The 23,935-nt window shown below is 39.6% G+C and overlaps 1 protein-coding gene across 5 annotated transcripts in view; it reads right to left on the bottom strand.

Moving 5' to 3' along the window:
* The window catches only part of LOC106867528 (zinc finger MYND domain-containing protein 15), a 56,544-nt gene that overhangs the window by 10,619 nt on the left and 21,990 nt on the right, over positions 1–23,935 (bottom strand). For 3 of the 5 annotated variants that reach the window (XM_052972142.2, XM_014912423.3, XM_052972143.2), the window contains 6 exons: positions 19,367–19,519; positions 16,077–16,246; positions 15,511–15,633; positions 10,632–10,862; positions 9,493–9,581; positions 3,811–3,976 (listed from right to left, as the gene is read on the bottom strand). In XM_052972142.2, the coding sequence (XP_052828102.1) occupies positions 3,811–3,976; positions 9,493–9,581; positions 10,632–10,862; positions 15,511–15,633; positions 16,077–16,246; positions 19,367–19,519 (932 nt within the window). The remainder of the gene's footprint in view (positions 1–3,810; positions 3,977–9,492; positions 9,582–10,631; positions 10,863–15,510; positions 15,634–16,076; positions 16,247–19,366; positions 19,520–23,935) is intronic. The other 2 variants (XM_089360929.1, XM_089360930.1) reach the window with 1 other exon arrangement.

Genomic DNA, 23,935 nt, shown 5'->3' with positions numbered 1-23,935 from the left:
GGGAGAGAGCAGAGGAAGAATATATAAGTCCATCTTGACATAGCAGGGTCTATCAGGCTAGTAATTGATTCTAGACAAAAGTCTTAACTGTCTCAGAATTCTATTGTTTCTTATCTAGTGGTGATAGCAAAGGGACAATTACTTCTAAAGAGAGGGAAGGTGTAAGCAGTATGCATGGACAAGGCTATAAAAGTATTAGAATCTAGAGGTTTCACTGGTCATAGTAGTATCAGGTCATTTTATTACTATCAAAATGTTGAGGAATTATAGCCCTAGGTATATGGGTCAAATAGGTTTTTTACTTTTAGTCTGAATAGAGTAACAGTATAGTGGTACAGACAACAACAGAATTCTAACTAATGTTTACACAATAAGAGGTATGTTAATAAAATAAAATGAGATGTAGTTATCTTCCACAAAAATCATGAAATAATGCCAATATTGAATTCAGGGGCTCTGGATAGGGTGTAAAATTTAAGGATATTAAGTATATTAAGTATATAGTGATCATGAACACTATTTTGAATTATCTTTAAAATGTGTTCTATGGAAATATATGAATGTGTTCTATGGAAATATATGAAATTTTAAAACTTAGGAACAATCCTAATCTAATCAATAATAGATTAGACCTTAGGGAATCTTGTGTGCATTGCTCTACTCGCACTTTTAAATTTTTAAAAAAATAGGACTTTTATTTAAATAACTAAAGTTATCAAAATTTATAGTACCTTACTTCTATTATAGTCATCTAGAACTATCAACTAGCACATATTTATTTTGGTAATTGAAACTTTACAACATATATTCCTGATCTCTATCCTTAACATCTAATCTACTTAAATCAGTCATCAGATTCCTGTATTGATTATCCTTGTTATTTCCTAACATCCTTTCTTTTCTCAGTCCCTTAAACATCAGTATACACATTATTATAAACTAATATAAATCCGATAATAATTTTTATCCTTTATTCACATTATATAAATAAGGCTTACCTATGTGTCTCCTAAATAGTATCATTATCTTATCGTCAGCTAATAAGTTTTTTTTAAAGATAATTCAAAATAGTGTTCATGATCACTATATACTTAATATACTTAATATCCTTAAATTTTACACCCTATCCAGAGCCCCTGAATTCAATATTGGCATTATTTCATGATTTTTGTGGAAGATAACTACATCTCATTTTATTTTATTAACATACCTCTTATTGTGTAAACATTAGTTAGAATTCTGTTGTTGTCTGTACCACTATACTGTTACTCTATTCAGACTAAAAGTAAAAAACCTATTTGACCCATATACCTAGGGCTATAATTCCTCAACATTAATTCCTCAACATTTTGATAGTAATAAAATGACCTGATACTACTATGACCAGTGAAACCTCTAGATTCTAATACTTTTATAGCCTTGTCCATGCATACTGCTTACACCTTCCCTCTCTTTAGAAGTAATTGTCCCTTTGCTATCACCACTAGATAAGAAACAATAGAATTCTGAGACAGTTAAAACTTTTGTCTAGAATCAATTACTAGCCTGATAGACCCTGCTATGTCAAGATGGACTTATATATTCTTCCTCTGCTCTCTCCCACTTGGTTTTAATATGTTGCCACATTTGTAATATGTCTTTTTTTCTACATTTTTTCGTGCAGCTGAAGATTGCTCTTCATATTGCATTTAAGGTAATGCTCACATTACTTAAATAAATTGAAGTAGCATGAAACGTGCGTACTGCAATCACTTTTAAAATCCGTGTTGCTTATTGTTTGATTTTAATCACCCATCCTTTTGGGATGTGATATTCGGGTGCCTTCGCATAAGTACCATATTCAAGCCTTGAATATATATATATATATATATGTATATATATATATAATGATTCACAATCAAAGGTGCAGAAATGGTGTATTCCGAATGAATAAAAAGGTGACGTAATCCAATGGTAGAGAGAAATCTATGAATCAGGTACTCCAAACAGTTGGAAGGATGAGGCCATTCCATGTGAGTGTGCAGTAAATAGTCAATTCAGAGAACAAACAATTAAAAAAAGAGAGGAAAAAAAAGGTAAAAAAAACGAATGTGAGGAAGTGCACAAGCAATACACTAATTTGATGCTCAGTGAAAGGAGAGAGTTGTTAATGTTTTGAGCATAGCTCTTTGTTGGAAAGGGGAAAGTCCAAGGAGAAAGAAGGAAATATAAGGAAAAGTCAGGAAAAATCACCAGCAGTCCACGTGTAGTTACATTTCTGAAGTGACTGGAAGTGGAAGGAGAAGGAGAAAGTGGTTTCTGGGACAGGAGAGTGTGAAGATGATCATGCAGTTACTGCCACATACACATACACACACTGACATTCTTCACACTCTCCTGTCTCAGAAACTACTTTCTCCTTCTCCTTCCATTTCCGGTCACTTCAGAAATGTAACTGCACATGGATTGTTGGTGAATTTTCCTTATATTTCCTTCTCTCTCTGTGGATTCTCCTCTTCCTGACAAAGAGCTATGCTTGAAACATTAACAACTTTCTCCTTTCACCAAGTGTTAAATTAATATATTGCTTGTGCATGTCCTTACGTTCATTTTTTACCTTTTTCTTCTGTTTTTTAATTGTTTGTTCTTTGAATCATCATCATCACCATTCAATGTCCGTTGTTCATGGGTTGGACGGTTTGACTGGGCTGGTACACTGGATGCCCTTCCTAATGCCAACCACTCTGAGATTGTAATGAGTGCTTTTACATGCCACTAGCATGGGTGCCATTTGCATATCTATATATATAGATACCTGGTGCCTGGCTGTACTCAAGAAAACCCATAACCCACAATGGAACTGTTAAAACCAATCCTTCTGGTAGTGGTGCTACATAAAAGCACCCATATGGTGACATTTAAAATCACCTGTGCAGGGACACTTGAAAGCGCTTGTGCAGTGCCACATAAAAGCACCCAGCACACTCTGCAAAGTGGTTGGCATTAGGAAGGGCATCCAGCCATAGAAATCATGCCAAATCAGACTGGAGTCAAGTGCAGCCCCACCAGCTTGCCAGCTCTGGTCACACTGCTCAACCTATGCCAGCATGGACAATGTATGTTAACTAATGATGATGATGATGATGGTGATGATATATATATATATATATATATATATATATATATATATATATATATATATATATATATATGACAGGTGTATTTACGTTTGCATCTACCAAATTCACTCGAGGGTTTGTTTGAACTAAAGCTATGGCAGAAGTGATTTATACGGCTGGCTGCCCTTCCCAACAGCAACCACTTTACAGAGTGTACTGGATACTTTTTTCATGTCACCAGCACAAGTGAGGTTGAAATATAACTTGCAAATTAGAAAAGGAAAAGGAAAGTTCCCACTCCTGAGAGGAAGGATCTGGGAGGGGAAGATGGAGGTTTGTGGCTTTCTGCCACGTGTTGAAAGGCTAACGTGTGATAGAGGGACAAGCACATGGCTGAAGAAGATAACAAGAAGGCAGTGATGGGGAGCGAGAACAAATTTTCAAAAAAAAGGTGAGCATTAGGGAGAACATGGAGAGTGGGTCATGGGAAAGAGGAGGTAGAAGTCAGAGGTTAAATGCAGTGAGTGATGAGCAAAGAAATGATGAGAAATATCAGTATGGAGATAGGGAAGGTGAAGGATAATCATAATTCACTACTTTTTGGATAATTTTGCTCTGCTTTTTATGAAACCAATCTGGCATTCTTTTGATTGCAGCAAACTAATATTTCAATCAATTAGTCACCATGTCAAAAATATGAAGACACATTTACCTATTACAAAATGAGGAGTTTCTCCTGAAAAATTATGCCAATGTCCTCGATGCAGCTGAAATGACATGTTGTCTGCCAGCTTCTTCCAGCCATTTGCTTTTCGTGAGACTTTTTTACCATACAGGTGAATTTCTAGTAAATAGGAAGGCAGCAGGCAAGTAAGTTCCTGAAAAGAAGAAACCAAAATCTAAATTAAGGAACTAAATTTTCAAATATTTGGTTATTTGACATTGTGTAATCTGTAAATTTTTTTCAAGACTACAACTCTTATCATTTCAGTGGTTCCCAACATTGGATTGTGACTATGTGGTATGACGTCAGTGACTGGGGAGGCTGACTGGAAGGGCGAGTTGACCGGAAGAGGAAAAAGGGCAGAGGGAGCCTCGATCGGGATTCGTGCTTTTTTCGAACGGGGTCGTGGTCAGGAGAGGACGTGCCAAGTGACGGTCTAGGTTTGGGAGAAGCAGCTGCTATTCCTAGTGTTCTTTGGGTCGGGGCAAGCTTCAAGGATTGGATACCGCAAGACAGACTCGCAGTCGAAGACAGGAAAACTGAGGTAAGGCGATTACATCTACTCGCACGCATACACCACAAGCTATTTCGGCCCCACGTGTAGAAATTCGTGGCAATGGCAGCCAAGATTAGAATCGCCAGCGATGTGATCAGGCCTTTTAATGGCGAAGGAGATGTGATGGCTTGGATGCGAAAAATTAGGCTCATTGCCAAGCTGCAAGGAATAAGTAATGTGGCGAGTCTCATGGCGCTATACTTGGAAGGGAGCGCCCTGACCCTGTATTTAGAAATGGACGAGGAAGAGAGGCTAAGTGTGGAGAACATCAAACGGAGATTGAGAGAAGTGTATACGGAGAGCGATTACGCTGCCTTCATTAAACGAGGAACTATTAGATGGGGGGGAGAACAGGTGGATGAGTACGCGGCGGAAGTGCGTAGACTGGCCACGCTGGCTGGGTTTATGGGAGAAGGCCTGGACAGAGTGGCGCGGCTGGCGTTTGTGAATGGATTCCCCGACGATGTAGGGATTCGATTGCAGTAGTTGCCTGGCGGGAGAAAGATGGCGCTCAACGAGCTAGTAGCGCAAGCTCGCGTGTTGACACAGCACGTCGGACGGAAGCCGATAGCGATGGCGGCGACGGAGGCGCGTTCCGACAGACGACAGCCTGAGAAAGGCGGGAGGAAGCCTACCAAGCAACGACAGCGGCCATTCTCGGGCTGGTGTTTCAAATGTCAGGGGCCGCACACGGCGAGGGAATGTGCCGAATCGGGGCCCGTCTGCTATCGATGCAGGAAGACTGGGCACATCGCCCTTGATTGCGACCAGGGAAACGACCGTGGGGAAGTTGCTGCCTCTCAAACTTTCCTCGCAACCAAGTAGAGGCGCTTGTGGAGGCGCTGCCCGTAGTCGAAGTCGAGGCCGAGGGGAAGAAGTTCAAGGCCCTCGTGGACACAGGTTGCACGACTACCCTCGTGACGCCCAGGGTGGCAAAGAAATGGGATGGGACGAGTAGCGTCCGGGCGGTCGACGGTAGAGAGATCCGTTGCAGGGGCAGTCTGGAGATAGCGTTACCGAGCGCGGCGCTGAGGCTACAGGTGATCATGATCGACTATGTGATAGACGGGGTTGATGTCGTGTTGGGGATGGACGCCATCAACCGTCTTGGTGGCGTTAAGATTGCAGGAGATGAGGTCACGTTCGGAAGCGTGGGGGCATCGTGCGATGTGAGTCGGGACCGCCAGGGAGAGCAGAGCCCCGTCGGGGACTGCGCCGCTTACACCATCGAGGACAAAGATTTTCAGGCGGCGTTTGATGGTCGGAGGTGGACGATAGAGTGGCGATGGAAGGACGAGCCCCCACTACTAAAGAACAGGGTGAGCTGCTACCAGCATATGTTGAAAGGTCACGCCGGTGTCAAGTTCGACTAGGAGGTAGAGAGATGGATCAAGGAAGGAGTCCTTGTCCCGTGGAAAGAGGAGGTGGCGAGTGGAGTGCTGCCTCTGATGGCGGTGGTGCAGCCGACGAAAGGAAAAGTCAGACCGGTGCTGGACTTTAGGGAGCTGAATGACCATATATCGTGCCACACGGGAGGCGAGGCAACGGACGTTTGCGGTGAGACGTTACGTGTGTGGAGACAGTCGACCAAGGCAGCGACGATCGTCGAATTGAAGTCGGCATATTTGCAGCTCCGTTTTAGTGACAAGCTGTGGTGATACCAGCTGGTGCAGTACAAGGGCCGGACGTACTGTTTAACCAGGCTGGGTTTCGGGCTGAATTCCGCTCTGAAAATTATGGCGATGGTGCTCAGGTCCATCCTAGGGAAAGAGGAGAGGATAAGGAAGGCCACCAGTTTCTACATCGACGACATTTTGGTTGACGAGACTGTAGTGCCAGCCACCGAGGTAGTGAGACACCTGGAGAGGTTCGGGCTGATTGCGAAGCCGCCTGAGTCGATGGTGGGGGGAGCTGCGCTGGGGCTGAAGCTACAAAAAGACAGATCGGGTGAGCTGGTGTTCCGGAGAGGAAACGAGATCCCAGAGCTGAGTTCCAGCCTCAGCAGGAGAGAGTTGTTCTCAGTTTGTGGGAAGTTGATTGGACACTATCCGATCGCTGGTTGGCTGCGCACTGCATGTAGTTACACCAAGAGATGAGCAGATGGAGAGTTGGAGTGACAAGGTGGGAGATGATGCGGGAAATCCTAGAAAGAACAAGAGCGGAAGACCCGGTCAGAGGAAACTGGTATGTGCCCAAGACGGAGTGCGGGACGGTTTGGTGTGATGCCAGCAGTATAGCGATAGGGGTTGTGTTGGAGATCGAGGGTGCTGAGGTGGAGGATGCGGCCTGGCTACGGAAAGCGGACGACTTCAACCACATCAATGTCACTGAACTAGATGCGGTGTTGAAGGGGGTGAACTTGGCCCTGAGATGGGGGCTGTGGTCGATCGAGATCCGGACGGATTCGGTCACCGTGGTCGGCTGGGTAGGAACAGTAATTACCAGCGAGAAGAGAGTCTGGACGAAAGGTGCTGCGGAGATGTTGGTGAAACGCCGCCTAGGAGTTCTAGGAGAGCTGATCGCCGAGTTCGGACTGAAGCTGAACATGGTTTTCGTGCCTTTGGAAAGAAACAGGACAGACGCACTGACCAGGGTGAAAAAGGCGTGGCTGGAGGAACCGGAGGAAGCAATGAAAGGGATAGCGGCAGCGTGTCGGCTGGGTGACTCCGAACTGAAGGAGCTACATGCTATGCACCACTTGGGGGTGGACAGGACCCTGTATCTGGCGAAAATGATTGATGCTGACGTCACTAGGAGAAACGTCAAGAAAGTGGTCGCGAAATGTGACAGATGCCAGTCCATTGACCCCGCCCCAGGTGGGCATGAGCAAGGGAACCTCTCAGTAGAGCGCAACTGGAGGAGACTAGCTGTGGATGTGATGCACTACCGTCAGGGAATGTATCTCAGCATGGTCGACTGTGGGACAGGCCTGCTGGCCATTTGGAGAGAGCTGAGGACAGGCATTGCCGATGAGATTGCCCGCATTCTGAACGGGATATTCTTGGAGAGGGGTCCCGTGGAAGAACTGCTAATGGACAACGGGGTGGCGTTTCGTTCGGAAGTGTTGGGAGAGATGCTTGACTGGTGGAATGTGCGACGATTATTCAGAGCGGTGTATAGGCCGAGCGGCAACGGAATCGTTGAGAGGCACCATCGCACGAAAGGGGGCACATTTCGCCCCTGGAAGCCGTCTACTGGTACAACATGTCTCCCCGATCTGGACAAGCGGAAGAGTCTGTGCCGCACAGAGCAGTGTTCAAATATGAATGGAGGCATCCCAGTAAGACGCCGGATTTCTGCACGGAAGAGAAGGGACCCGCCGGCATGAAAGTAGGGGAGGAAGTTTGGGTCAAGCCGCCGAAAGCACGCTGCACATCACAATGGGGTAGGGGAACAGTGACAGCGGTCAATTCCAGAAACAATGTATCTGTGGATGGAATGCCGCGTCACGTGCTGGACCTGCGCAGGATAGCCACTTCGTCGGATGAAGAGCGTGATGGAAACGAGCCACCTGGCTTGAGAAGATCTCGACGTGTAAGGCGCCCGCCTGGTTGGATGGCGGACTTCGAATTGGAGTAGGGGTGAACGTGATCTTTAAGATCAGGGTGGCGTGTGGTATGACGTCAGTGACTGGGGAGGCTGACCGGAAGAGGAAAAAGAGCAGAGGGAGCCTCGATTGGGATTCATGCCTTTTTTCGAACGGGGTCGTGGTCAGGAGAGGACGCGCCAAGCAACGGTCTAGGTTTGGGAGAAGCAGCTGCTATTCCTAGTGTTCTTTGGGTCGGGGTAAGCTTCAAGGATTGGATACCGCAAGACAGACTCGCAGTCGACGACAGGAAAACTGAGGTAAGGCGATTACATCTACTCGCACGCATACACCACAGACTATGCCAAGGTGATTCTTTTAAGGTTTACACTTAATTATATTGATGACTTCTTTGGCACTTATTTTATTGCTCACTGTCAAATGGCTACAATTTTAGAATATAGGCGTAAAGAGACATAAACTTGACAGTTAATATCCTGTATCTATCACTTACTGGAAAATTACATTACCAATTCTACTGTCTGAAATTGCATTTACATTAATATCTTGATATTTGATTCATAATTCTATTCTTGAGGCTATTTCTTGTTGCAAACATTGAATCAAAGTAGCACACCTTGCTTTAATGGACAATAGTATAATAACCTAGCCTGCTAGCACTAAGTGACTGATGAATTATCTTGTGGAAATTGAGTAATACAGTTAAAATAATAGAAACAAGTTTGTTCATTCATTTAACATGTTTTTTTTTTATATTCTAGCATGAGTTAGATAAGGAAATATTTGAGGCAAGAATTTATAGTTGAATGCTCATCCAGTTCCCAGGTTAAGGGACATTTATTTTCCTAAGGTTTTTTGAAAGTGCAGAGTGAATAGTTACAATGTGAACATCAGTACTGCTTGCTCACATGATGACAAGTGAAATGCTTATGCACACATACACATTGCGATGGTCTTACTACAGTTTCCACCAATGAAATTCACTCAAAAGGCATCGGTTGGCCAAGGGAAAAAGCAGAAGCTGCTTGTTCAAGGTGTTGTATAGAAGAATGGAACCCCAAACCATGTACTTATCAGATAAATTTCTTAAATACACTGCAATTCCTGCACCAAATATCAAGTTCACACACTAAGAATGAAACCCAGGCTGCTTGATAAAATGGTGTGGATCCTGTTAAAGCATCTAATTTGAGGGAAAGGGAATGGCAGTCCCCTGCAGTGTAATCAGAAGAGTGGTCACCCAGCAAATGACAGATATGGAGTTCAAATGCCATGAGGGAGACTGTTGTTGACTTCTGTCTCAAATCAGAATTTAAAAATGTCAAATATTAAAACAGTTAACTCTTTAGTATTTAAACCAGTCATATCTGGCCCAAATATTCTTCCGGTTTTATGTTCAAACTGGCCATATCAGGCCTCTCACACCTGCCCTACAATGTCATTCTAAAAATAAACAGTTACTTCACTGAAATCTGCATGATAATGCATGATTAATTCAAAACAATGTGAATAAATAAGTGTTACATTTGACAGAGTAATCTGAATGTTAAAAGGTTAAATCTGTTACCTTAAAATAATGAAACATATCAGCTTCTTTCTCAGCACCAATCACATGAACCACTAATTGTTTGGGAAGTTCTATGCCAAAATTTGGATCTACAGTTTGGAAAGAAAGGGAATATTTACTCCTGAACAACAACGTTATGCTATCATCAACAGTAATAACAACACAAGAACTATAATATGAAAACATCATAAATATCCTTTCTATTATAGGCATAAGACCTGAAATTTACGGGGAGAGGGTAAGTTGATTACATTGACCCCAGTGTGTAACTGGTACTTATTTAATCAAATCCGAAAGGATGAAAGGCAAAGTTGACCTCAGCAGAATTTGAACTTGGAATGTAGTGGCAGACATCATAAATATGACATAACAAAGACAGGACATTGGTATTGACAGTAATAGCAACACAACAAAGATATGAGATTAACTAAGACTTGGTAATATAAATATGACACAAGAAATATAGGGCATCTTCATTTACAATAACACCCCAATAAATGTTGATGGATGAGGGGACATTAGAAAGACAAACTATTAAAACAGGAAGAGGTTTTATTTAGAAGCCAGTCTGGGAATAGAGGCAAGAAAACCCAACAAGGCCTAACAACAACATCATCATTGTTTAACGTCCGTTTTCCATGCTGGCATGGATTGGACAGTTCAACTGGGGTCTGATAAGCCAGGAGGCTGCACCAGGCTCCAATCTGATCTGGCAATATTTCTACAGCTGAATGTCCTTCCTAATGCCAACCACTGAGCGTGTAGTGGGTGCTTTTTGCGTGACACCAGCACAGGGGCCAGAGGATGCTTTTACATTCCACTGATGGTGCTCTAACGTGCCATTGGCACGGGAGCCAGTAAAGGCAGCGCTGGCATCAGCCACGTTTGGGGTCAGCTACTTTGAGAGAAGTGGATGGTGAGTTGTTTAGATTCTGAGTTCAAATTCTGCCACAGGCAACTTTATCTTTTATTCTTCAGGGGCTGACAAAGTACAAAATGAAGTACATATAAAGTACTAATCAACTTACTTCCTTTACTGGAAAATTGCTGGCCTTATAGCAAAATCAGAAATCATTATGTAAACAAACAAAATCACACACACAATAAAACTGAAACCATAAAAAATCTCTGTTCCTTACAATGTAGTTGAAGACATGAAGTTATGATGTAAAAAAGGGTCAAAGGGTAGGTGAGGAGGATAGCAATGGGACTGTCGAGGCTAAATGAACGCCATTTGTAGTAGGAAAACCAGTTGGCAATGTCTCCTATCTCTGTTTGGTGTGCATGTTGTAGCTGTTTCAATCCTGATAGACATCCTAGTTCTCGTTCTTCGACCAAAACAAATGGAAAATCAACTTCTGTAAGTTCACCTGTAATTAATAATAATACAAATTAAATTCACCTATAATTAATAATAATGTAGTTAATAAATACATAGGAGTAAGGCGACGAGCTGGCAGAAACATTAGCACGTCATCTGTCTTTGTTCTGAGTTCAAATTCCACCGAGGTCGACCTTGCCTTTCAACCTTTCAGGGCTGATAAATTAAGTACCAGTTGCATACTGGAGTTGATCTAATCAACTAGACTCTCCTCCAAAAATTCGGGCCTTGTGCCTAGAGTAGAAAAGAATATATACATAGTGGTAAGAATCTTGCTTTCCAACCACGATTCCAACTTCAGTCCCACTGTATGGCACCTTGAGCAAGTATTTTCTACCGTACCCTCAGGCCAATCAAAGCCTTGTAAATGGATTTGATAGATGAAAACTGAAAGAAGCTCATCGTATATATATATATATAAATTGTAAATGTAAAAATAAAAACAAAACACAAAGGATTCTGCGGTACATGTGTTTCAAGCTTTATAGTTGTTACATCAGTGTATAATTGACAGTATAAAGCTATCTTCAGCCGCAAATGTATTCTCTCCCAAGAATTATATCACATAGAAGTTAAAGGAGGAAGAAAGATGAGATATAAGAGGTGAGGTTCCGTTTGGTATTTTGCATTGTAATATACCTCGTAGAATTCTTAATTTGATATATTTATACATAATTTCCTCGGTACTCCGGAATCCGTCAATACCTTGCCACAATTGAGTGTGTAGTGAACGCTAAGTAAACAATACTATTTTATATTAGTTAGAAGGGTAGTGTTAAAGGAGGGAATAAGTTGGTGGTTAAAACAATATAACAAAAATGAAATAATAATATAAAATAAAATAAGGAATATAAAATACTAAGAAAAAAATACACAGATTTTCATACAAAAATAAAAATAAAAGGAGTCAAATCGGTGGGGCGGGTAATCTAAGAAATAATAAGAGAAAATCTGGATAGTAAAGTAAGATACATCTAAGCTATTTAGACGGGTTGGAGAAGGGTGGTGAGGAAAAATCTAAATGTAGAAGATAAAAAGATAAATAGATATAGATACAGAGATCTTAAAGGTCGTAAGGGATAGATATATATGAGCTGACACAGCTCATATATATCTATCCCTTATATCAGTGGTGGGTCGTAAATAAGTAGCGTCAGGCTAGAGTAAACTTGAAATATGATATTCTTGTGGTGAGTGGTCAGTCTAGGCGAATTACAACTTAAGTATACGAACTTATCTATTATATTGGTGCATACGCTTATCTAGATGATGAATGGGTGATGGAAGTGGAAAGGGTAATTAGAACATATAAGACCTTAAAGAATGAATAATTAGAAAATGTCAACAAGAAAAGGGAAATAAAGTATATGGGAGAGGGAGGGTTGGACGTTAAAATTCAAAATACAGAGTATTGGGGGCATTTCAACCGTAGTAATATAGTATAATAGTGATAGGAAATAATAGCACCCACAATAATAATGCAAAAAATCAGAAATAAAGAATAAGAGATAACAAATAAAAAATAAGAGATAAGAAATAAAATAAAAAATAAAAAATAAAACAATAAAAAAATAAAGAAATTAAAGAATAAAAAAATAAAAAAATAAGAAAAGAATATAAAATAAAAATGTAAAGGTATAAAGTGAAAATATAAAATATATAAAATTTGAGAATATATATATATATATTTATATAAATAAAAGAATATATATATATATAAAAATAAAATAAAAAATAAAAATATAAAGATAATGGAATAAAGAAATTAAAAGTAAAAACTATAAAAAAAACATTGATTAGTGTTATTTCGTGTTATTATTGTGTATTGTAGTGTCATTGGAGAGTTTCGAGTCAGTGACTGAAAGGTAGAACTATATCCATAGGTTTGGGATTATGGATCCGCTTTATTAAAAATGTGTGTATATTATGTGGTCATAATCTAGCTATTCGAGGGTAAACAAAATTATTAAGGTACATAGTTAGGTTAGAGGTAGAGTACGGGCTTTGTTAATTCGATGTCTGAGTTGTGTTAGGCAGGATCTAACGTGGGAGTAGTTAATGAGAGGAGGTGTAGAAGTGCATATAACTAAAAGAGAGGACTTAGGGGTTATAATATCTAAAGGTTGTCATCATTTTATGGATACAGGAGGGTTTGAAATCTGACTTCTTATTAACTAGCTTATTCTTATCGGGGAATTTAATAATTTTCAAAAGTTCAAGGGAGCATAACTGGCAACCAGTTCTATTATCTTTATATGTTGGGGCCGGTCCAACAATTGACCATCTAAGGTTAAAATCAATCTTGTCGTCCTTAAGCTCCCAAATTCTACGAGATAATGAGGTATTGTTAGCCTTATGTCTGAGTCTAAACGAAGATCCATGGTTATAAAACCTAGATTTCCAGGATGAAGAGCATCCAAGGTAAGTGAGGGTGTTAGTTTCCGTGATAATTTCGCAAGAGTATATTACGTTTTTAGCTAAGCAGTTTCCACATAAGGGACATGTCGAAGGTGTTACACAATTGCAACCGATTTTATACTTGTTAGGTCGTCTTATGCTTACATTTGTGGGGTAACTGCTTATAGTATTATTATCTATGCCAGTTCCTGAGTGGTTAGGGTTTACGCTTACATTGTTGTTATAATTATTGCTGCTACCTCTATTTGGGTTGTTCGAAGTTCCATCACCTCGATTCGTTCTGCCGTTAACATTGGTATTATACATATTATTTCTATTAGTAATATTATTAGAATCGTGGCTGGTATAATTATTAGGATTATTATTAAAGGTTGAGTTGGGTATTCTATTATTAGTGGTAGTGTCATTATTTAATGCGGAAGGATTATAAGGTGTGCTGCTATTTTGTGTTGGGTCTAGGTTTAGTGATTCATCTATTGTTGTGCTATTTGTTATTTGGGTATGTTTACGTGGGCTAATATTGTCGTCGTCATTACAATTATTATTATTATTACTATCAGGTATGTTATAATTTACAGGAATATTATTTCTTATACTATCAGTGGAGGTTCTAGGATTATCGGTGTTAGGCTGATAATTATTAATTATTCTTACTCTAGCTTTTTTTATTTTGGTTTTGTTATCATCATCATCATTTAACGTCCGCTTTCCATGCTAGCATGGGTTGGACATATAATACATTTCATATTAGGGAGGGTTGAATATGAGATTCTAATAGTTTTAGTTGAAAAGATACTGCTATATTTGTGAGTGGGTGGAAAGTTCTTTGATATAATTGAGAATATCCTCTTACATAATCTACCTGTGACCGCTACATTGTATGGTATGTTATACCATATGTAGTTGCATAATTTATTTTTACTTTGCTTAGAAATTATTCTATTTCTATTATTATTCCTATCGTTAGGGTTTTCTTTGCGTGAACTAATATCTGTATGATTATTCTTTTTATGCTTTTCGATCTTATGCCTATTAGTATTCGTACTGGTTATATCTGTTCTTTTGTTTATGTTCAACTTATTTTCTATAGCACCATCCAGGGGGTTAATTCTATATTTCCTAATTCGATTATATGGTGGGTTTATGTTCATGGTTGGTGCTTTAGGCGGTTTATAATTAAACTTATTAACATATGATATTTTCTGGGAGTACCCAGCGTTATAGAGGGCTTAATTGTAATGATGGGCATGTTCCTTGAAAATGTTTTCATTTGAGGATAGTTTAGTTAGTCTGTCCGAAACAGCCTGGACGGTTGTGTTAATCATAGAGGGGAGGTGATTGGAAAGCGTGTTACCGCAGAATCCTTTGAGTTTTGTTTTTATTTTCACATTTACAATTTATTCATTCACCCCGACCATGAGCTGGCAAACACAGGTGCTTACAATTGTCAAGTATTACCTCTAACATTTACTTTACCTATATATATATATATATATATATATATATATATATATATATATATATATATGGGTGTGTGTGTGTGTGTGTATTAGTGTGTCTGCATTTGTCCACCAACCTTCGCTTGACAACCAATGTTGGTGTGTTTACTTCCCTGTAACTTAGCAGTTTGGCAAAAGAGACCAATAGAATAAGTACTAAGCTAACAAAGAATAAGTCCTGGGGTTGAGTTGTTTGACAAAAGGTGCTGCTCCAGCATGGCCACAGTCGGGTGGCTGAAACAAGTAAAAGAATACCTCAGAGAGGGGACGACAAGGAACTGAGACACCTGGTGGTGTGCTTTGCTTGAGAAGACACATCAAGCTGCATTTAGGCATGTCTCTTGCACTCCTCTCCAGCTGAGCTATCTTAATCTTGCTGGCATGTGGGTGCTGGTGCCACATAAAAGGCATCTGTGCTGGTGCCACATAAAGGCACCCATGCTGGTGCTGGGTAAAAGAGCACCCAATACACTCTGTGAAGTGGTTGGTGTTACGAAGGGTATCCAGCTGCAGAAACCATGCCAAAACAGACATGGAAGCTGGGCAGCTCCTGTCAAACTGTCCACCTCATGCTAGCAATGGAAAACAGACGTTAAATGAAGATGATGACACACACACACATGTATACATAAACATACACACACACACACAGCCCCTCTAAAAACCAAAGGAATAAATAAATCTGATATTCATCTCATAATGATACAGCTTTACACTCACCATATTCCCAAACTGAGAACTGCTTTGAAGGACATTCATAGCGCCAAACACCAATATTGTAAACTCCATAAAGAACCAGAAATTCTTGATATTTTTTGGGTGTGAAATCTTGAGATGTAGTCTCTAAAGAAAGACAATTGTTAATAATTTCAATTTGTACAAGAAATTAATATTGATTTCAAATTTTGGCACAAGGCCATCAATTTCGTGGGGGGGGGGGGGGAAGTTTAAGTCAATTACATCAACCCCAATGTATAACTGGTATTTATTTCATCAACCCCGAAAGGATGAAAAGCAAACTTGGCCCTGCTGGAATTTGATCGCAAATAGTAAAACAAGAAATTAATATTTTTCTTTATTTGTTTCAGACTGCAGCCATACTGGAGCACTGCCTTTAGTTAAGCAAATTGATCCCACCAATTATTCTGACGGTCGCTTTTGCTGAACTGCTAAGTTACAGGGACGTAAACACACCAGCATCGGTTGTCAAGCGATGTGGGGGGGGGGGGGGGACAAACAGACACACAAACATATACATACATACATATAAATATATAAAAAGCCACCTTTATTATAATTAAATGGAAGATCAGCCAAAGTGTCTGTGACTTCTTGGTAAGTCTGCATTTTGAGGCACCATTCTTGATGAGAACTTTTGGGATCTCCTGGCACTTGACCACTCCAGTCTATCAACTGACACTTCTGACTACAATATCTCACAGACTTGCATTGATTGCTACAAGACAAACAAGGAAATAACAATGACAATAATCCTTTGTATTATTAAGGTGGGGGAGGTGGGGGCTAGTTGATTACATCGACTCCCTCAGCACTTGACTGATGCTTATTTTATCAACCCTAAAAGGATGAAAGGCAAAGTCGACCTCAGTGGAATATGAACTCAGAGAAAATACAGATAGACAAAATGCCACTAAGTATTTTGCCTGGCATGCTAATGATTCTGCCAGCAGCTCACTGCCTTAATATAAATAATAATAATAACAATGATTTCTTTATTAACTACAAAGGTTTATATGAAGAAAAACATTATGGACAGTACAAGACAAAACAAAGACTACGTATGTATAAGTATGTTGTTGTGAGGGTTTTGCATGTAAACAAGACTAACAAAATAAAAAAAAAGCAATCTTCTTTCCAACTACAGGCATAAGCTCATTCACTTGCACCATTCTTGCTTTTCAGCAAACTGGCTAGAAGACAACACTCCCTTCTCTACCCTTATTTTCTTTTCCAAGTGAAACTTGAAGTTGATCAAGGATTGGCCAAAGAGAAAAGTGTTTGTCTTCATCCCATCCCCTTCAATCTTTTCCACCATAGCCTCCAGGCATATAAAAACAGCCTTTCCTTCCTGCTTAAAAGATTGTGTCAGGGCGATCTTCGCAATGGATTCAGTTGAAAACTGGATCCATCCTACACATGACATCAGGTGTTCAACATAAAACCACAGGTTAGCAATGTTTGGGCATTGGATGAGTGCATGCAAGACTGTCTTGTTGTCCTGATGGCACTTCTGTGCCTGTAAGATCAATAATTTTAAAATGAGACTCGGCTACTTCATAGTGAGAACAGTAATTTCAGAGTGAGATCAACTCAAAAGATATTTATATAAAAGAAAATATAACATTAAAACATCATTTACTCATAGATTTTGTGAAAATTATGGACAGTACAAGACAAAACAAAGACTACGTATGTATAAGTATGTTGTTGTGATGGTTTTGCATGTAAACAAGACTAACAACATAAAAAAAAAGCAATCATCTTCGTTTATCTTCAACAAGGTGACGGGCTGATATTTTTTTTAACGAGGTAGAAATTGACACAGACTATCAACATTCATATTACATCTACCACCTTTGAGTGAGACTGCTAATTTTCCTGAATTTATGAAGTCTAAAATTATTCTATTTGCGGTCTTCAGATTAATGACTATGGATTGAGCAAGGTCTTTGAAATTTGACTAGGGAGCATAACAATCTAAGAATTGACGGCGGATACAGTTCAAACATGACGTCTTCGTTGCACAGAAAAATTAGTTATAGAGGGGAAATAACTCTATCATTACTTCGTTGGTAAGTTTGACAGCGAATCATTGAAAAAAGATATCTAGTTTTTCGTTTCTGTTCAGGGTTTAAGTGAATTCTTCGACTGATAAAGTCTTCCAGGTTGCATTTGCTGTTGGTGAAAGTACAAGATTCTTGCCTAATTAAATCAAAATTCTTTTAAATGATAATCGCTTACTTTCAAGTGACATATGCTGTTCATTTAAGACTGTTTTTACATCATCATCATCATCGTCGTCGTTTAACGTCCGCTTTCCATTCTAGCATGGGTTGAACGATTTGACTGAGGACTGGTGGACCAGAAGGCGACACCAGGCTCCAATCTGATTTGGCAGAGTTTCTACAGCTGGATGCCCTTCCTAACGCCAATCACTCTGAGAGTGTAGTGGGTGCTTTTACGTGCCACCGGCATGAAGGCCAGTCAGGCAGTACTGGCGACGGCCACGCTTGAAATGGTGTATTTTACGTGTCACCTGCACAGGAGCCAGTCCATCGGCTATGGCAACGATCTCACTCGAATGCCTTTTCACGTGCCGGGAAGGCGACGTTGGTAACGATCACGCTGGTGCTATTTACGTGCCACCAGCATGGAAGCTAGACAGCTGCTCTGGCAACGATAGCGCTCGGACGGTGCTCTTAGTGTTCCACTGGTACAGGTGCCATCGCGATTTCGCTTTCGCTTGCCCCAACAGGTCTTCGCAAGCTGAGTTTAGTGTTCCTAGAAATTAAATTCGATTTCGATTTCACTTGCCTCACCATGTCTTCGCAAGTGGAGTTTAGTGTCCAATGAAGGAATGTTTTTACATTATAACATAAACAAGATCATTATTGCTTTTGGACTAATTCTTTTGTTGTTGATGCTACTTTTCAGGTCTCCAGTCATGTAACCCTTCCAATATATCATTTACCTTTTTCTCTCGAGAAGAGTAACACACGTGATTTTAGTTCCAAGACTCTAAACACTGTGCTTCCTACAAAAGACCACATTATAAATGTGCATGTTTTGCTTGCCACCACACTCTACTGCTACTACTTTGGCCACTGCTTCTGTAGAGCCATCCAAGTCCACCATTTCATTGGTCTCTCATCACTGACAGTGTGTCTTCTCACCAGGACTTGCAGCCCTCAATTTGTAAATTTAGCAATATAATTTGTCATCATCGTTTTACGTCTGTCTCCCATACTGGCAAGGGTTGGACAGTTTGACAGGAGCTGGCCAGGCAGAAGACTGCACCAGACATTTGTGTCTGTTTTGGCAGAGTTTTTATGGCTGGATATCCTTCCTAATGCCAAACATCCAGCAAAGTGGACAGAGCGCTTTTACGATATCATCATCATTGTTTAACGTCCGCTTTCCATGCTGGCATGGGTTGGATGGTTTGACAGGAGCTGGCCAGGCAGAAGACTGCACCAGACTTCTGTGTCTGTTTTGGCAGGGTTTTTACAGCTGGATGTCCCTCCTAACACCAACCACCCCACAGAGTGGACTGAGTGCTTTGTATGTGGCACCAGCGCTATAATTACAGTGATATAATGATATATAGCTTATTATTAGGTAATTATACTACTTGAATAACAGATACAACATGATAATATAACCCTAATTAGTTTCTGTTAGGATTTATTTGTATTTGTTCTGTTGTGCATTTTTCCTTAAATCATTTTTAATTGAGGAAATCATTCAGTGGCACAATAGGTATTTACCCATAGGTAGCAGATGTATAGGAGTGATTGTTCAGAGATAGCTTGCCCTAGAAACTCAAGAGACTTACCAAGTCTGGAAGTAATCTGGTGTTGCTCTGATATGACAAGTACTGCATTGATAGAACAAAGAAGTCTGAGAACGAGCTGGAACAACAATGTCACTGCTATAGAATATCGGAAGACAAATCTCATCCAGTTTGCTGTGTCCTGATTTCAAACGTCTGCAATGAGAAACACAAGGAATATGGATGAAATAGAATTTTCATTTGACACATCACCCTGGGATCAGCTTTCACAACTAATTATATTCTAAAACCACAAAATGCAATACAACTGAAACAGAATTTCAGTTTCATGCATTCCAATATTGGGGATTTTATACATGAAGTACAAACTTATACATGAAGTACAAAATGTGATCTGTGCAGTTAGAAGCTTGCTTCCCAACAACATGGTTCCAGGTTCAGTCCCACTGCACAGAACTTTGGGCAAGTGTCTTCTATTATAGCCTTGGGCCAACCAAAGCCTTGTGAGTGGATTTGGTAGATGGAAACTAAATGAAGCCCATTGTATGTATACATATCTATGTATGTAATTCTTTGTGTCTGTGTTTGTCCCTAACCATTGCTTGACAACCAGTGTTGGTATGTTTACATCCCCAATACAATAAGTACCCCGTTTAAAGAAAAAAAGTACTGAGGTTGATTCATTCGATTAAAAAGAAATTCAAGGTGGTGCCCCAGCATGGCCATATTCTAATGACTGAAACAAGTAAAAGATAAAAGATTATATATATATATATATATATATATATATAGCAATAAGAAAATGGAGGGGAATATGAGGTACTCATCAACTTGCAGACACTATATTCCGTTGATTAATCTGTTTATTTTATAACCAAAATGACAAAAGACAATATACAGACACTTATGACATACCATGTCATATCAACAATTAAGATTTCAAATTTAACGGATATCTAGCAATTGGAGAAGGGGCAAAATCTTACAGCTATTTCGGCCTAGTGTTGGCATGCCCCATTCTATCTATATAACTCCAGTACACTGGAGTAATTAGTAGATGAAAATGATGTAATGGGGGTCATGCATGATTCACTAGGCCTCTTCTGAGATGTACGAAATTCATTTCATGAATTTTGCAAAATTTACATACAAATAGGCGCAGGAGTGGCTGTGTGGTAAGAAGCTTGCTTATCAACCACATGGTTCCGGGTTCATTCCCACTGTATGGCACCTTGAGCAAGTGCCTTGTACTATAGCCTCGGGCCGACCAAAGCCTTGTGAGTGTATTTGGTAGACGGAAACTGAAAAAAGCCTGTCGTATATATGTATATGTATATGTATATGTATATGTATATGTGTGTGTATGTGTTTGTGTTTGTCCCCCCAACATCGCTTGACAACCAATGGTGGTGTGTTTACGTCCCCCCAACATCGCTTGACAACCAATGGTGGTGTGTTTACGTCCCCCCAACATCGCTTGACAACCAATGGTGGTGTGTTTACGTCCCCGTAACTTAGCGGTTCGGCAAAAGAGACCGATAGAATAAGTACTAGGCATCCAAAGAATAAGTCCTGGGGTCGATTTTCTTGACTAAAGGCGGTGCTCCAGCATGGCCGCAGTCAAATGACTGAAACAAGTAAAATAGTAGAAAGAGAGAGAGAGAGAGAGAGAGTAAATATAAAATAACAATAAAAAATAAAAACATACAAAAAGTATATAAAAAAACTATATAGAGTCACAAAAACTCACATATACATGCATATGCATGTATACATTACCATATACAGATATACATGGATACAAAGACAAACACATGAGTACATACATGTGTGCTCAGATGCACATACAGATGGCTGTACATGCATACCAAAATAGTCAATAGTCAATAGTCACTGTTACCATGTGTGAGGGGGACAGACACACACATATGTATATTCACTTACACATACATACATACATACATATATGTGTTTATAAATACTCCCATACATACATGATCCCTGGTATGAACGTTTTTCGTTGTGTTTGGAAAGCTGTTTATATGCTAAATCTGTGGGGTATGTGCGTGTCAGTTCTGTATGTGGTAGAGGGGTCTATGTAGAAATTATTTCTTGAGGAGTTGATATAATAATAACAATAATATTAATATGTCAACTTTTTAGAAATTGTGATGAGGTACTCCGTTATTTTTTCGTATGGAGAAGATGGGGTCCTTCTAGTAGTGGGTATTTAGAATCATTGTATGTATGTGTAGGGGAATATATATGTGTCTGTCCCCCTCACATATGGTAACAGTGACTATTTTGGTATGCATGTACAGCCATCTGTGTATGTGCATCTGAGTACACATATATGTACTCATGTGTTTGTCTTTGTATCCATGTATATCTGTATATGGTAATGTATACATGCCTATGCATGTATATATGAGTTTTTATGACTCTATATGGTTTTTAATATACTTTTTGTATGTTTTTATATTTTTATTTTTTATTGTTATTTTATATTTGTTTGTAAATTTTGCAAAATTCATGAAATGAATTTTGTAAATCTCTGAAGAGGCCTAGTGAATCATGCATGTACCCCCATTACATCATTTTCATCTACTAATTACTCCAGCATACTGGAGTTATACAGATAGAATGGGGCATGCCAACACTAGGCTGAAATAGCTGTAAGATTTTGCCCCTTCTCCAATTGCTAGATGTCCATTAAATTTGAAATCTTAATTGTTGATATGACATGGTATGTCATAAGTGTCTGTATATTGTCTTTTGTCATTTTGGTTATAAAATAAACAGATTAATCAATGGAATATAGTGTCTGCAAGTTGATGAGTACCTCATATTCCCCTCCATTTTCTTATTGCTATATAAATTTAGGGTAAAAAAAACCCTTTTACTTGCACCCACTTATTGCACTTGATATAACACTAGTGTAACAATAATTGGGTACCCTCCCAGCAGTATATTGGATATATATTATTCCTTAGTGGATTGAATCCTCAACCCCTAACTCTCTTGGAGTATATATATATATATATATATATATATTATTTATATTAAGGACATTACTATACATAAATGCCTCATGCTAGAAGGGACTCTAAAAGTTAAAACTACCATAATAAACACATTGTACTGAACACGAGGGAATGCAACTCTCAAAGCAAGCCTTTTAAAAACAGATTCAGCTGCAGATCATATGATTTCATAATTAGTGCACAAAATGCACTTTTTAATTGTCAGTGCGTGCATAATCAAGACACATAAAAATGAATAAAAATCAACATACCAGACGAACACCAAATGATACATTGCTTATTGTTCCTGCACATCTGCCACATACAAAGACTACTTTATCTGTTAATCTACCTGTGATTCCACTGCACCTCTTATGTGTCCGTAGTTTACACTGGGCGCAGCGAATGGAATTTCTCCCCAACTCTTTTCCTACATATGGAGCAGTGCCATTTACCTGATGGAAAGGAAGTTTTATCTTTTTTCTTACTAACAACCACTTTTATTTTAGCTAGGTTAACTTTAAGGCCCTTTGATTCCAGGTTTTGTTTCCATACCTGGTATTTCTTCTCCAATTCTGCTAAAGATTCTGCATTAAGAATAAGGTCATCAGCATATAGTGGTTCCCATGGGCACCCATGTTATGGCCTGGAGGACAATAAGGAATAAGAGTGGGCTGGGAACTGAGCCCTGGTGAACCCCTAGCTGAATGCTAAATTCATCACTGTATTCATGGCCGAATCTCACCTCACTAACAGCACCATTGTACATGGCTTGGACAGCTCTAACAAGCCACTTCTCTACTCCTAACCTCCTTAGAGACCACCATATAACAAAGCATGGAACTCTGTCAAAGGCTTTCTCCAGGTCAATGAAGGCTAAGTACAATGGCTTACTTTTGGCCAAGTACTTTTCCTGCAGCTGTCTCACTAGGAAGATGGCATCTGTAGTACACTTCCTAGGCACAAAACCAAACTGCATCTCATCTAGTTTAATTCTATTTCTAATCAATTGAGCTATAACCCTCTTGGTAACTTTCATGACTTGGTCTAGCAGTTTGATACCTCTGTAGTTGTTTCTATCTAAAGCATCACCTTTACCCTTATAGCAGCTAACTATAATGCTACTACACCAGTCATTGGGGATGGCGCCTTCCTGAATAACCTGATTAACTATATGGGTGACTAAGCTGTATCCTACACTACTGGAAATTTTAATCATCTCAGCAGCGATTCCTGATGGCCCAGGGGCCTTTCCCTGTCCTCATGTCCTTCATTGTCTTATCTATTATGCTGCTATCAACTGTGATCGCTGGTCCCTCAATTGGTTCAATATTTGGTAAACTCTCCTTCTCCCATTCACTTCTCACATTTAGTAACCTTTCATAGTGATACCTCCATGCATTTTCCTTCTCTGAGTCACCAAATGCAAGCATACCATTATCCATTTGCACACATTTCTTACCTACCACATCTCTATTTTCTCTGATACACTGCTTTGCAATCTTAAACACCTCATGCCTCTGATCCCCATGTTGTAGGACATTTGCAAATCTCTTACCTTCAGCTATTCCTTTTGCTATGTAAACCT

The sequence above is a fragment of the Octopus bimaculoides genome, chromosome 12 (genome assembly GCF_046866305.1).
Source record: "Octopus bimaculoides isolate indiv1 chromosome 12, ASM4686630v1, whole genome shotgun sequence".
Classification (NCBI taxonomy): Eukaryota; Metazoa; Mollusca; class Cephalopoda; order Octopoda; family Octopodidae; genus Octopus; species Octopus bimaculoides.
Note: the sequence above shows the minus strand (reverse complement) of the source record. Positions and strands in the feature narration are given on the sequence as shown.